Genomic DNA, 14,567 nt, shown 5'->3' with positions numbered 1-14,567 from the left:
GGCGGCTCCCAATCAACAATTAAAATAACATCAATAATAAAACAACATAATAAACACGTACTGTATATGTGTTAAAATACATCTATTATAATAGATATATTATGTGTCTATTAAAATATATCTAATATAATAGATATATTATGTTGTAGTTTATTCGTTCAGTCGCTTCCAACTCTTCGTGACTTCATGGACCAGCCCGCGCCAGAGCTTCCTGTCGGTCGTCAGCACCCCCAGCTCCCCCAGGGACGAGTCCGTCAGCTCTAGGATATCATCCATCCACCTTGCCCTTGGTCGGCCCCTCTTCCCTTTGCCCTCCACTCTCCCCAGCATCAGCATCTTCTCCAGGGTGTCCCGTCTTCTCATTACGTGGCCAAAGTATTTCAGTTTTGCCTTTCATATCATTCCCTCAAGTGAGCAGTCTGGCTTTATTTCCTGGAGGATGGACTGGTTTGATCTCCTTGCAGTCCAAGGCACTCTCAGAATTTTCCTCCAACACCACAGTTCCAAAGCATCGATCTTCCTTCGCTCAGCCTTCCTTATGGTCCAGCTCACGTCTGGGGCTAGTTGAACTCATCCTCTGTTCCTCCCCAGTAGCATTTTGACCATCTTCCGACCTGGGGGTCTCATCTTCCAATGGTATACCGACATATCTCTGATCCATTGAGTTTTCATGGCAAGAATACTGGGGTGGGTTGCCATTACCTTCCCCAGGGATTGCATTTAGTCTGACCTCTCTGTCATGACCTTCCCGTCTGGGGTGGCCCTTCACGGTTTAGCTCATGGCATCATTGAGGTGCTCAAGCTCCAGCACCACAACAAGGTAACGATCCTTTGCTGAAGAGATATATTATATGTCTATTAAAATATATCTATAATAATAGATATATTATATATCTACTATATATAAATAAATAATGATAAATAATATAAATACATTTTATACATATATATAATATAAACATATGTCTATTATAAATATATCTATTTAAAAGAAAACCTTCTGTCTTTATTTGCCTAACGTAGGACTCAGTTGATAGGGAAGCGATAGGGCTTGGTTTTCTGTGCAGGAATAACTACATAGCCAGACTTTTCTTAACACAAATGACAAAATTCGGACCTTATTGGTGGACTAAGTTTTTTCTAATTATCTTGGCAGCAAGTGTAGAAAACCTGGAATTTGACACATGCTAAGCTTGTTCTGGCCTGGGTGATGATAACTTTTTAGCCATCTGTTGTGCGTATAAAACTGTGAGTGAGATCCAAAATGAACTTTTTTTGGGGAGGCTGTCACACAGCGGATAATGCTCGAGATAATATATCATATATTCAGTGATGTATCATATAGTTCTCGTGGCAGGGCTTAGGTTTTAAAACTAGGCATGGTGACATCTGTGCTGAGCATTTCCAGTAAATGCATCTTAATTCATAGGTATAGGCACTTATTTTAACTTTATTACATATGACAATTGAAAAAAGACAAATGCCCCAAATTAGAGACACAGAGATGCATATATCTGAAATGCACATTTTGTAATGGGGTCTGCCCTAGAGAAATCACTGAGATATTTTAGCCCGAAGAGGTAGCCAATAGATATTAATTTTGCATGATGTGATGTTGTATTCTTGTAGGGATGAAGTGGGGTGGAAATGGATTGGAACAGTGATGGAACCCTGGCACACAGGCAGGATCATGTTCTCTGAAAGGCACCCTGAATAAACAGATATGGCTGCTTTAATGGATCAAGTCAAAGATGCAGCTGCTTTAATGAGTCAATTCATTCAAGCAATTGTGTCCTTCTCAGGCTCATCTGGAAGCCTAAAATATTTGTAATTACCCTGCAGAAAGGGGGGAAAAATCAATGTTCTTGAGGTCCTCCTTTTTCTATTTACTTTGAGCTAGGGGTTTTTACAGAAGGGAGTCAAACTGGTGGGTGCAACTGGGCAATCAAAGCCCCGCCCCTTTATAATGTCACCCACTCACACCCACTATAATGTCACCCACATAAAAAGGGGCATGGCTTTGATCGCCCAGTCACACTCACTATTTTGACATCGTTCTCTCCTCCCACCCAAGCTTCTTCCTGAACTGAACTGAAGACAGCAGCGATACATAAATGGATCCTGTACCAAAGTCTGCAATTTTTTCAGTATTCTGGGCCCAGTCCACTAATTATTTCAGAGTTAATAACTTCTCTCCTTTTAACTCTGTAGAAATTTCAGCTGGCTTTTTAAACAGCTAAGCTAGACATGCGAATCCATCTCTTCTTCCTGACACATCCTCTTTCCATAGTTTCTCATTTCCAGTGTGACACGTCTGCAATGACCGATATTATCCTGCTGGTGGATGGATCTTGGAGTATCGGGCGCAACAATTTTGGACTCATCAGAGAATTTTTGGCTTCTTTGCTTGCACCTTTCAATATTGCTGAGGATAAGATCAGGATAGGTGAGCGGCTTTTTTTCTGCAGGCTCCAAATTCCGGGATAAAGTTTTGGAAAAGGCAATATTTTCTGCCAATCAAAGGGTGCAGCAGTATGCGTTATTATGGCGGAGATTCTGTGATATCTTACAATCGTTTCTTGTATTGTTTATATTATAGTTGTGAATTCATTGATAATCCAGTGACTATTGATAAGTACAAAATATAAAATAGATTTTTTTCCTTCTTAGTCTGTATCTTTAGTTTGTATTGTTAAATTTTTTAAAGATTTTTTTTAATATTAAAGATTGTCTTGTTAGAAAAATAAAGATATTAAATCCATTTTTTAAAAAAAAGTCTTAAAAAATTCAGGGACAATACAAATTTAAGGAGGGTTTTTCTACAGGGCTTTATTTTCACTCATCTATCATCTACCTACCTTCTTTAAACTTTGCAATTCACTATCTGGTTAATGCAGTACATATTGCAGTGGTCAGAATTAAATAAAAAAATGTCCCATAGATGACTATGAACATTTAGCAGTGCAATCTTGCCATGTGTAAGAAAAAACAAAACTCATTCAATTCAATGGGATTTATTCCAAAGGTGAGCTTATGTAAGATTTTAGCCTTCAGTAAAATTAAACATGAAATAGAAACCGGATTGAAATTTTGAATAAACAGAAGTAAAAACTAATACAAACTAAATTGAAAAAAGAAAAAGAAAAGTGCAGAAAAAAGAAAAAGAAGAAAAAAGTGGAAGAAAAAAGAAAGAAAACCCACTTCCTTTCTGTCTACTGCTCACTGGCGTTTCTTCCAGGCTTGTCCCAGTACAGCAGCGACCCGCGCACCGAATGGGACCTGAATACGTTTTCCACCTGGGAGCAGGTGTCTGAAGCCATTAGGAACTTGCGCTACAAAGGAGGGAACACCTTCACAGGTAAAATGGATTACCTGAGCTTTCTGAAGGCGGTAGGTGGGCTTTTCCCATGGAAGACTAGTGTGGGGTAGCAGTGAAGGTGCTGGACTAGGAACCCGGAGACCTGAGTTTTAGTCAGCTGTTAGCCACTGAAGCTCCCTCCTTTGGGCAAGTCATCCTCTCCCAGCCCAAAAGACAGGGTGGTCTAATGGTGACAGTCCTGGACCGGAGTGGGAGACCAGAGTTTTTGTCCCCCTTCAGCAACAGAAGCTACTTGAGAACTTTGGGCCAATCCCTCCCTCTCTGCCCAAGAGGCAGCCTGGTGTAGTGGTGAAAGTGCCGGACTAGGAGTGGGGAGACCCAAGTTCTGGTCCTTCTTCCCAGCCACAGAGATTCATGGAGGACTTTGGGCCATCATTCTCTCCCACCCCAACCTACCTAACAGGGTTGTTGTTGGATTTGGACCAGGGAGACCCAGATTCTAGTTCCCTCTGAGCCACAAAAGCTCCCTTTTTTAAAGCCAATCAGCTCAACCTACTTTTGCTGGAAGAATGCTATACATCCTTCTGTGAATTCCTGGAGGTATAAATCTAACAAAAGAATGAACACTTAATTTGGACACTGATTTGAAAACTAATCCAGCCAATGAGTGGGAACCATCACCCAGGGTACCAGTTTTGCGTAGCTGTTTTGCAGAAAATCACCCCCTGCTCTCCATAAAATGTGTTGAAATGTCTTTCTAATGGGACACCCCTCCTCTGATTCCATACCACGAACCGCCTGGTAACATTACAGACAAAAATATGATCCTCCAGGGTTAGGCAGACTTCAATGCAAATTAATATGTTATGCTACCAAACTTGGGTAGTAGTTTTTGGAAGTTGGTCTAGAGGCCATATGCAAATGTTAGTAAGGCTGGAGTGGCCCATGGGCCACCCATTATGGATCTCTGCCCTCCCAGGTTCCAGTAAGGAGATACCTCAGGAGCTTGAGTTTCTCAGGGCAGAAATGTCAGTTATGTCAACAACCAGCCGTCATTTAGCTCCAAGGCAGAAACATAAGACGAAATATCTGTTTAACCGTGAGGAAGGCAGAAGAAAGAAAGAGTAAACTTTGTACCGCTGCTGGTATAAGGAGCATCTCCACCACATGTAGACAAATGGCCATCATCTGTGTAAGGTAGCATACATCCCAACGTACAACATACTACCTCCTAACACACAATAAAAATCCTTAGCTATGTCATGCTGAGAACTCTTGCAGAATTTGAGCAGGAAATCTGACCTGTGAGAGTGGGATTAAAAACGGGATGAGCTGGAAAACAAGTAAATTTCTAGGCAGGGATCTTGATCTTGGTCCTTTATCATTGGTTGATTGATTAGGTGCCATCAAGTCATTGTCGACTCCTAATGACCAAATAGATAGATTTTCTCCATGACGATCTGTCCCCAGCTTGGTCCTTCAGGTCTCCCAATGGTGCCCCCATCGCAACTGTAACTGATGCCATCCACCTGGCTGCTGGTCCTCCTCTTCTTCTCTTTCCTTCCACCTTTCCCAGCATTATGGACTTCTCAAAGGAACTTATTCTTCAAATTGATTGATTGATTGATTGATTATGTGCCATCAAGTCACTGTCGAGTCTTAGCAACCACATAGATAGGCCTTCAGATTTTCTAATGGTGCCCCCATCAATGCTGTAACTGAGTCCCTCCACCTGGCTGCTGGTCCTCCTCCTCTTCTCTTTCCTTCCATCTTTCCCAGCATTATGGACTTCTCCAGAGACCTGGGTGTTTGATAACCTGTCCAAAATATGATTTTGTTTATTATTATTAGCATATTAAACTATACTATATTATTGTTATTACTTATTAGTATTGATACCTATTAGTATTCCCTAAGTTTTAATTGTTTTTCTAAAACTCTCCCAAGCAGTTAACAAGATTTCCCTTGACCTTTGCCATTCATAATCCAATGAAAATTAAGTCTTCTCTGTATAATGGATTTTGCAATGATTATAGATAGCCCCACCCTTTACAGAAAGTGGCAGCGGCTGAAAAGCCACAGTTGCCCATATTTAGGCAAAGGGAGAAATCAGGGCCTCATCACATCCCATTCCTCTTCTCTGAACCTTTCTAGCTATAATTCTTTCTTCCCTTCTTTCTCCATCCAAGGATTAGCACTTACTCATGTCCTAGAGCACAACCTGAAGGCAGAAGCTGGTGCTAGGTCTGAAGCTTTGAAACTGCTCATCATTTTGACTGATGGTAAATCTCAGGACAATGCCAGCCCCCCTGCCCAGACCTTGAAGAATATGGGAATCAAGATATTTGCTGTTGGTGAGTCCCCCAGACCTGAGTCAACATAGCAAAACTTGACATTCTAAACCAGTGTTTTTCAACCTTGGCAGCTTGAAGATGTGTGGACTTCAACTCCCAGAACTCCCCAGCCAGCTGGGGAGTTCTGGGAGTTGAAGTCCATACATCTTCAAGCTGCCAAGGTTGAAAAACACTGCTCTAAACTTTCTCTCATGTCAGTACCATGATCTGACCATGAGATGGTGCTGCCTCTCTACTCAAGCTGAAATCTTTTGCATACTAAGCAGTTACTACATCCCAGCCTTTCCACAGCATGGTGCCAAGAAATATTTTGGCCTACAGGTTCCATTATCCCTGGTTGTGTTGGCCATGATGAATGCTGGCTGGACCGATGTGAACTGTAGTCCCTTGTATCTGAAAGGCACCTGGATATGTGTAAACACTGAGGGACTTCGTATATATCAAATATACTAAATGCCATTGAAGTAGGTTTTTGTGCTAGATTTACACATTAGGCTGGGCTGAGCTGAAATGGGGTGGGGTTGTTTATGGATATGGGAATCCATCGTAGCAGGTTGTTCAACTCAGGCTATCTTGTTATGCCCTAACACAGTTTGTTTGTCAGGATATTGTATGCTGTGTGAAGGCAGGAGTTGTGCTTCGGGTTTAATGTGTTGTATGAGGCCAGACCAAGGAGGAGGAGGAAGAATTGAATAAAGTGGAATAACAATTAAACACAGTGGACAAGAATGGTATTTTTTGCAAGAAAAAGAAATCTCCAAACTGAAAGAAAATGGGGATCACATGGAGGAGTATTCTAGTAAAAGCATGGCTGGGGGGGGGGTCAGTTGATTGGAACCCCAAATCAGGACATTCCTTACCATAACCATTTGGGGTATTCCTGGTGGATATTATTCGCACCAAACTATAGACAGAAAGATGGCAAACAGCGGTGTTGGGGGGGAGGCAAAAAATCAAGATGGCAGTTGCAAGCATCGTCTTGCCTTTTTGACCCCCCCCCCCCCAACTGATGCTGCTGGGGCCAAGACTCAATATTTATTCCAGGAGCTTTTAGATCCATTGTCTGCTTTCTTAGCCACTGCGCCCCATCAAAATTGCAGGCATCACATTTTATTACCATGTTACCTCCAGATCCTCGTGTTCATTTTCTAGGGGTGAAAAATGCAGATGAAGCAGAGCTGCGCCAAGTGGCCTCAGAACCCCTGGAGATGACTGTCTACAATGTGCTGGATTTTCCTCTGCTCCATTCTCTGGTCAGCCGGCTCACGTGGATCTTATGCGCCTGGATCAAGGAGAAAAACCAGGACAAGGATATAGGTGAGGCTGATACCTTCTAACATCATGTCCTGCCTGAGTTTGGAATTCTCCCCATCAGACTCACTCACCTGGTCCCAGGGTACCGGGAAGCTAGTCAAAAAGGTCAATATGGTGGCTGTGGCTGTGATGCACATAAAAAGGGGTGGGGGCTTGATCTGCAGTTACTTTCCACCACCACCACCCGCCCCGAAAGTGCCCTGTAGGCCTGTTAGTGCACAAAATTCAATCCACGTATTTTAATGTTGATGGTTTGGGAATGGAAGTGGCTTTTCATAGCATGATCATTTTTCAATAATAACATTCACTTGTCTCAGAAAACTTCATTTCCTGCACCAATATGGGAATCACGCTGCAGTATATGCAGAACGCTTGTTGCAGTAGATGTGAATCAGATTCTACCATTAAGAAAGAAAGCCATAATTTACATTAGGTTGTTTTTCATTTGGAAGAATGATGCCATTCTTAACAAATATTTTAGCCTAACCTCAAGCTGTGAGTAGGTGTTATCATAGTTATATCACTAAACAGATTTAAATACCTTGCTTACTCCTTCAATTTTTAATGTATTTTATATTTTTCCTCCTTCTCATTTTACTTTCAGAATAAGCCCTTAGGTTTGAATAGCTTAATCTGTCACGTCATCTAATCAGCTTTACATTAGACATGTCCAAAACATTTTGAATTTGAATCACTTTGAATTCAAAAAGCCTTGCACTAAGTGTGAAACCTTTTTTTTTTAATGGATCATTTCAACCATTTGGGAACTCTTTTAAGCTTGAAATAGGCCCAAGGAATCCACTGTAAATGGAAAAGAACGGTTTAGAACGCAAGACAACTATTTCAGTCTTGAAAGAGTATATTTCAAATTCAGGACAGGAGCATTTTTCGTATCCATTTTACACATCCATGGAGTACAACAGGATTGGAGCCATAGATAAGTTGCACAAATTGTACGCATACAGGCAGTCCTCACTTAATGACCATTTATTTAGTGATGGTTCAGACTTATGATGGTGCTGAAAAAACTGACTTACAACTGGTGCTCACACTTATGACTGTCACAGCGTCCCCACGGTCACGTGATCACGATTTGGGCACTTGGCAACCAGTTTGCATTTATGACCATCGCAGCATCCCGTGGTCACTTGATCGCCATTTTCAACCTTCCCAGCTGGCTTCTGGCAAGCAAAATCAATGGGGAACTGTGTGATTCGCTTAATGACCATGTGGTTTGCATAATGACCGCTGGGATTTGCTTGATGACCACCACAAAAAAGGTCATAAAATCAGGTCAGATTTGCTTAATGACTGCTTTGCTTAGCAACCAAAATTCCAGTCTCAGTTGTGGTCATTAAGCGAGGACTACCTGTAAATGAATGAATCCAGTTTTCCCTGGCCCTAAATAAAATGGTGTCCATTGTTTGAATGTCGCAGGTGACCCAATGAAAACCATTCCAGTGAAATCCGGGGTCCATCTGAGTCCAACCAACCTTCTTTTAAAAGAAGTTACTTCCAGAAGTATGCATCTCATCTGGAACTCACCAGTGATAACACCCCAAAGATACAGGGTGGTCTATTACCCCTCTCGAGGTGGAATTCCTAAAGAGGTATGTCATCTTGCTGTTGACATCTTAAGCTAAACCATCCAAATGGACATTGATAGATCGATTATGTGCGACATAAATAGATTTCCTCCAGAATTATCTGTCCCCAACTTGGCGCTTCCAACACTTCTGTAATTAAGTCCATCCACCTTGCTGCTGGTATTCCTCTTCTCTTTCCTTCCATTTATACCACCATTATGGACTTCTCAAGGGAACCAGGACTTTGCATAATGTGCCCAGACTATGATAGTTTGAGCCTGGTCATTTGCACCTTGAGCAAGAACTCTGGGTTGACTTGTTCTAGGATCCATTTGTTTGCTTTCTTGGCTACCCATGGTATTCTTGGGCATCTTCTCCAGCATCAAAGCTATCCAAGCCAAGTAATAATTTGTCCAGACCACTATTTTTTGAAACAAGGAGAGTTGAGCACTGGGATTTCACTAACAGAGAACAGCCCCCATGGTTGGACTGTAATCTTGCTGCATATTTTCAGGTTGTCCTGGATGGAACCACCTCTAGTGTACAGCTCCTCAATTTGACACCCCAGACAGAATACCTGGTTTCAGTCTTCCCTATTTATGAGAATGCTGTGGGAGATGGTCTCAGAGGCATCAGTTCAACGCGTAAGTCATGAGGTCCCTTCTCTAATGTGTTTATAATATCAAGCACCAGAATGTATTCTCAGGCTCAAAAGATCTGCTTGCTCCTCAGTGTTGGTATACATTTTTCTTTGTGTTGGGAATGGGTTTTAGTGGCCTGGCAGGGCTGCTGTTCTGCTGGTGTGAGCCAGCCAATGGAGTGAATAAAAGGGGAGAAGCTATTCAGTTCTGGCCTTGAAGGTCAACTGAACTGTCATGAGGGCTGATGAGCTGACCTGGCTGTTAGCCAGGGCTGGTGTGGTGAGACATCAAGACAGCAATTCCATTGGTCCAGCCTGGTATGTAGGTATTGCAGACTACAGTCCTGGGGGGACACCCACCTCCTCAGTTGCTCTCTCTCAAAAATTGGAGAGAGGGGGAAGGAAAGAAAAAGGTGAAGGAGAAAGAGAGACGGACAGGAGAGAAAGGTTGGAAAGGGAAGTTAAGTGTGCAGAACAGTTGTCAGTTCTTGGCCAGGAAGGGAGAAATAGGGTCCAGGGGTGGCTTCCGTGGAAGAAGGGAAGGGATGACCCAGAGGGACGACAGCTCCACCCAAGAGCCAAGGACAGGAAGGAGGGACCTAGCTGGCTGCTGGTGGCAGCTTCACCCAAGACCCCAGAGGGGGAGGAGGAGATCAGCTGTTGCTGGAAAAGCCCTGGTTTCTGGTGAAGGCCTGGGCAGAAGACCCTGAGAAAGTTCTTTCCCCAATGGAGAAGCAGCACGTGTCCAGCTGAGCAGATCCAGGAGAAAGTCAAGCCATGCTGAGCACACTGCAGTAAATTCCTTTCTTTTCACTCTTTCTTGATAAACCCAGAAATGGGGGAAGAAGCAGGAGACCTAGACACTGGGAGGGAGTCTTAGGAGGAAACCTAACAGCTGGGCAAACACTGGGACTGTCTTGTCTATACCTGCTGTAAATAATGTCACTGTATATAGCAGGGTTTTTCAACCTTGGCAACTTTAAGTTGGGTGGACTTCAACTCCCAGAATCGGAAGAAGGGGAGCATCACATCAGGGCACGCACATTTTGGAAATTATTCAGAAAAGCGGCTTTGGACCTGCTACAGGCACAGCCTCTCTCTTCTGTTCTTTAAAACAGCCTATTCTATAAAACAGACTTCTGCATGACTGTAATGTTATGTGTGAATGGCTCTGGGAGACAGGCGGCAGAGCTGCAGACAGGACAACCAGCATATAAAATCTGTCTCAGCCCACAGAAGGAGGGAGACCGTGGGAAGCCTTTCGGAAGGGACCCTTCCTAGTTTTCTGGAAAATAAAAGTAAAGGAGGGGAGAAATACATCCAGTCTTGCAAGATTCTGCTAATGTAGCCTTACAATAAAGATAGAGCTAGCACTCCTGACTGTGCTTCTTATCTGGACTACCTCGCAGGACTAACAGTGACCCTGTAAAAAGATGCAGCTGCTTTAAGGAGTCGATGAACTACAATTAATGAGATTCTTAAAGTGGCAGTAAAAAGAAGGGCTGTCTTAATGTTGAACAAAGTAGTGTGGCCCACACAGGTGCTTCTTCTAACCCACTCCAGAATGTGCATAGACCTTGTCCACCTCATAAACAAGATTAAGTGTAGAACCCTACATCAAAAGTTCATCAAAATTCTTTTCTTTGGGGGGAAAAACCCAAACAAATCCACCCCTCTCCCTAAAGAACACTTAAAGGCAGTTTCTTTTTCATTAAACCAAATAGGAATGGTGGAAAAAAAGGATGAAGAATTGAATGAGTTTAAATGAAAAATGCAGAATGTTTGTATTAAGTCTGGGAAAAGTTTAAGCCTTTGGACACATGGCCATCTGTTCAAAAACATGCTATTCTAACCTACATGTGTATCACTTCCATGTTGTGCCCTAGTACCTTTGGCTGCACCAAGATCTCTCAGAACATCTGAAATCAGCCACAACAGTATCAAACTCACGTGGGAACCAGTTGAAGGGGCCACACAATATCTTATCCTTTCCTCCTCAACACCCAGTGGTGCCGAAGATGATACAAAAGAGGTAAAGGGCTAGTGTTTCAGCCACATTTACACTGTCCTTTGTGGGGTCTCTGGCAGTACTCAGAGACATAAGATAGAAGGTGTACAAGCACAGTGGGATTTTGTTACAGGGATGACTTTCAACACACAGTTTCTGTGATGCACATTAGACAGGGCACAGTCTTATGAAAAGGCTGGGCTGGGTGAAGACCAGCAGATGTCTCCCTTTGTCTCACAAGAAGGGACTATTTTAAAAGGGCAGATCCATCAATGTCAGAAAGCAAGACTAGAAAATTGCTCTTTATTCTCTGGGATTGTGTAGAGTTACTATATCTGGGTTGCAAAGAGTCATTTGACCACAAGATGGCATCAAAGAGATGCAGAAAACTCTGGCTCTGCTGCCATCTAGAGGTCATCCAAATGTTTGCAGCCCAGATGTGGTTATTCTGATTCCAACAGGTGAGAATATATGTAACTCACTGCCTTAATGACGAACAGAGCAGTGTGGCACTCACCCAATCGCTGCTTCTAACCTATTTCAAACTGTCCATCGAGCTTGTATAGCTCACAAATAAGGTGACCAAGGACTCCACACTGCTCTAAGATGGTAGAACACCCTTGTTTCTACAAACAGCAAGTTAGAGAAATGATTCCCTTGTCAAATGAGTGAGTTAAACACTAGTTAACTGAATGCATAACTACACAGATAAAATACTTTGAGATGGGAATAAAATAAGAATGTCAGCTTGCTTCTCCAGTCTTCCAATTGTGTTGCTGAAGGCAGTCGACACAGAAGAGTTTGCTGCTGGGGTGCTACAGTGGTACATTGCAGAAGGTGTTCAAGGAAGCTAGGTTCCCATGGACTTCCTTTAATGAATCTGGAGAGCTAAGATGGGGACCCTCCAGCCTTCCTTTCTTCATTCATTCCTTAAGATGGGGTCTCTTTGAAGCCATGAAATCCATTTTTTCCCAAAAGTTTGCACGATGAACTATAAATCCATTTATTTGGGGCCTGTAGTGGGATCACCTGTCTGCTCATGGTTGTGCTAATACTTATTTTTCTTTTTCAACTTCCAAACAATCTCTTACAGAGGCAGGTCCACTTATGACCAGGTCCAGCACCTCCAGTAGGTGGGACCTTCCCTCCCTCCCCCTCCCTCCCTCCCTCCCTTCCTTCCTTCCTTCCCTCCCTCCCTCCCTCCTTCCCTCCCTCTTCCTTCCTTCCTTCCTTCCTCCGCTCCCTCCCTCCCTCCCTCCCTCCCCCTCCCTCCCTCCCTCCCTCCCTCCCTCTTCCTTCCTTCCTTCCTTCCTTCCTTCCTTCCTTCCTTCCTTCCTTCCTCTGCTCCCTCCCTCCCTCCCTCCCTCCCTCCCCCTCCCTTCCTTCCTTCCCTTCCTCCCTCCCTCCCTCCCTCCCTCCCTCTTCCTTCCTTCCTTCCTTCCTTCCTTCCTTCCTCCACTCCCTCCCTCCCTCCCTCCCCCTCCCTTCCTTCCTTCCTTCCCTCCCTCCCTCCCTCCCTCCCTCCCTCCCTCTTCCTTCCTTCCTTCCTTCCTTCCTTCCTTCCTTCCTTCCTTCCTCCACTCCCTCCCTCCCTCCCTCCTTCTGACACTTTTTCTCTTTCTTCCTCTTTTTTTACTGTCCAGAGGGCTGCCAAGAAAATGACAAGCAGATCTTACTTACTGTGTCGCAGGACTTTTCTCCCACCTCCCATCATTCCATCCCTTTCAGCAACTCCTTTCCCTTTTCTTATCCCTTATTTCTAATAATTTGTAGTTGTCACTAGCCCATTCCCTCCTTCCATTGTTCCATGTATTGTGGGTTCTTCTCTTCTCACAGATTTCTCTTTCCTTCCTAGTCAGTCTTCAGTTGTGGCAACCACATGGTCAAGTCCATGCAGTTTTCTTGGCAAGATTTTGGAAGTGGTTTGCCATTGCCTGCTTCCCAGGGCTGAGAGAGAGAGTGACTGGCCCAAAGTCTCCCAGCTGGCTTTGTGCCTAATGCAGGACTAGAACTCACGGTCTCCCAGTTTCTAGTCCAAAGCCTTTAACCACCACACCAAACTGGCTCTCACAGATTTCCCTTGCATTTTGCATGTTCCCAACTCTAGACTTGAGATTTTTCTTCTTCAACGTCCTTATACAATAGCTTGCTTCCAGGCCAGGAAAATGGTTCATTAACTTTAAGGATGTAATGAGGTCAGGTTTCATTTGATTATCTTGGTGCCAGTCACCATACATTTCACTCTTTCTTTCCAGCTGAAAGTAGAACAGCCGGAAGTTTGGATCAGGGGCTTGACTCCCAGCACTGAATACTCCCTGGCAGTTTATGCAATGTATGGAGAAGATGCTAGCAATCCAGCAAGTATTCAGGAAACTACTTGTAAGTCATGCAATGTGTTTTTCTGGTCCATAGCTTCATACATAAGAATCTATGGAAATCTGGACAGCTTTGACAGGGTGCTTTCTGGTTAGAGAAAAATTCTAGTACAGCCTTTCTCAACCTTTTGACCTTGGAGGAACCCCTGAAATATTTTTCAGGCCTTGGGGAACCCCTGCCCATTCAGGCTCAAATAATAGACCAGAAGTTACAAAATTATTATATTTGTTTCATAGGTAGGCCTGTAGATATGCATTAACAGCGTTCTTAAACTAAAAATAAAGAATGAAACTTACCTCTTTAATGTGAAGTTGCCTGAATTTGAAATAATTTTTAGAATAAATCGTGATCTCCCAGGGAACCCCTAGTGACCTCTCATGGAACCTCAGGGTGCCACAGAACCCTGGTTGGGAAACCCTGCTCTAGTAGGTTCGGAGTGGTCAGATTCCATCCATCTGTAACTGGATTCAAGAAGAGAGAGAACAAACCCAGCCTTATTCAAGAAATTTTTTATTATTATTATTATTATTATTATTATTATTATTATTATTATTATTATTATTAAAAATTTGTACTACCCATCTCCCCCAAAAGAAGGACTCTGGGCTGGTCTGAAAGGAAATTAAGGCTGTGTTCACACAACACCCTTAACAAGGCAGGTCATGACATAGCAGATACAGCTGTAAAAAATTGGTTTAGAATTTAGTATTAACCTTGGTTACTGTTATTGTGGCTTTAAGCTTTATGCACACTCAACCTAGCTGGTTTCTTTATAGTTCATTGAGTTGTACAAACCCAGAACACAGGGTTAATTCAGTAACCAGATTCCATGGGTTTTGTAAACCCAGCTTAAGTGTAACAACTTGAGAAATAATAAGAATTTGTATGTATCTGTGGGTGGGTGGAAGCTTCTGGGAATGATTTAGACAAGACACACAGAACCTTTTCTGAATGATTTCTTATTCACTGA

The 14,567-nt window shown here is 43.1% G+C and overlaps 1 protein-coding gene across 1 annotated transcript in view; it reads left to right on the top strand.

The window, feature by feature from the left end:
* COL20A1 (collagen type XX alpha 1 chain) overlaps positions 1–14,567 on the top strand; it is a 130,403-nt gene that overhangs the window by 17,692 nt on the left and 98,144 nt on the right. The window contains exons 6-13 of the mRNA XM_063298753.1: positions 2,291–2,446; positions 3,239–3,358; positions 5,509–5,673; positions 6,826–6,990; positions 8,425–8,597; positions 9,088–9,217; positions 11,100–11,245; positions 13,477–13,600. Coding sequence (XP_063154823.1) covers positions 2,291–2,446; positions 3,239–3,358; positions 5,509–5,673; positions 6,826–6,990; positions 8,425–8,597; positions 9,088–9,217; positions 11,100–11,245; positions 13,477–13,600 — 1,179 coding nt within the window. The remainder of the gene's footprint in view (positions 1–2,290; positions 2,447–3,238; positions 3,359–5,508; positions 5,674–6,825; positions 6,991–8,424; positions 8,598–9,087; positions 9,218–11,099; positions 11,246–13,476; positions 13,601–14,567) is intronic.

Source organism: Candoia aspera, chromosome 3 (assembly GCF_035149785.1).
Source record: "Candoia aspera isolate rCanAsp1 chromosome 3, rCanAsp1.hap2, whole genome shotgun sequence".
Classification (NCBI taxonomy): Eukaryota; Metazoa; Chordata; class Lepidosauria; order Squamata; family Boidae; genus Candoia; species Candoia aspera.
This window is presented reverse-complemented; position numbering and strand designations above follow the sequence as displayed.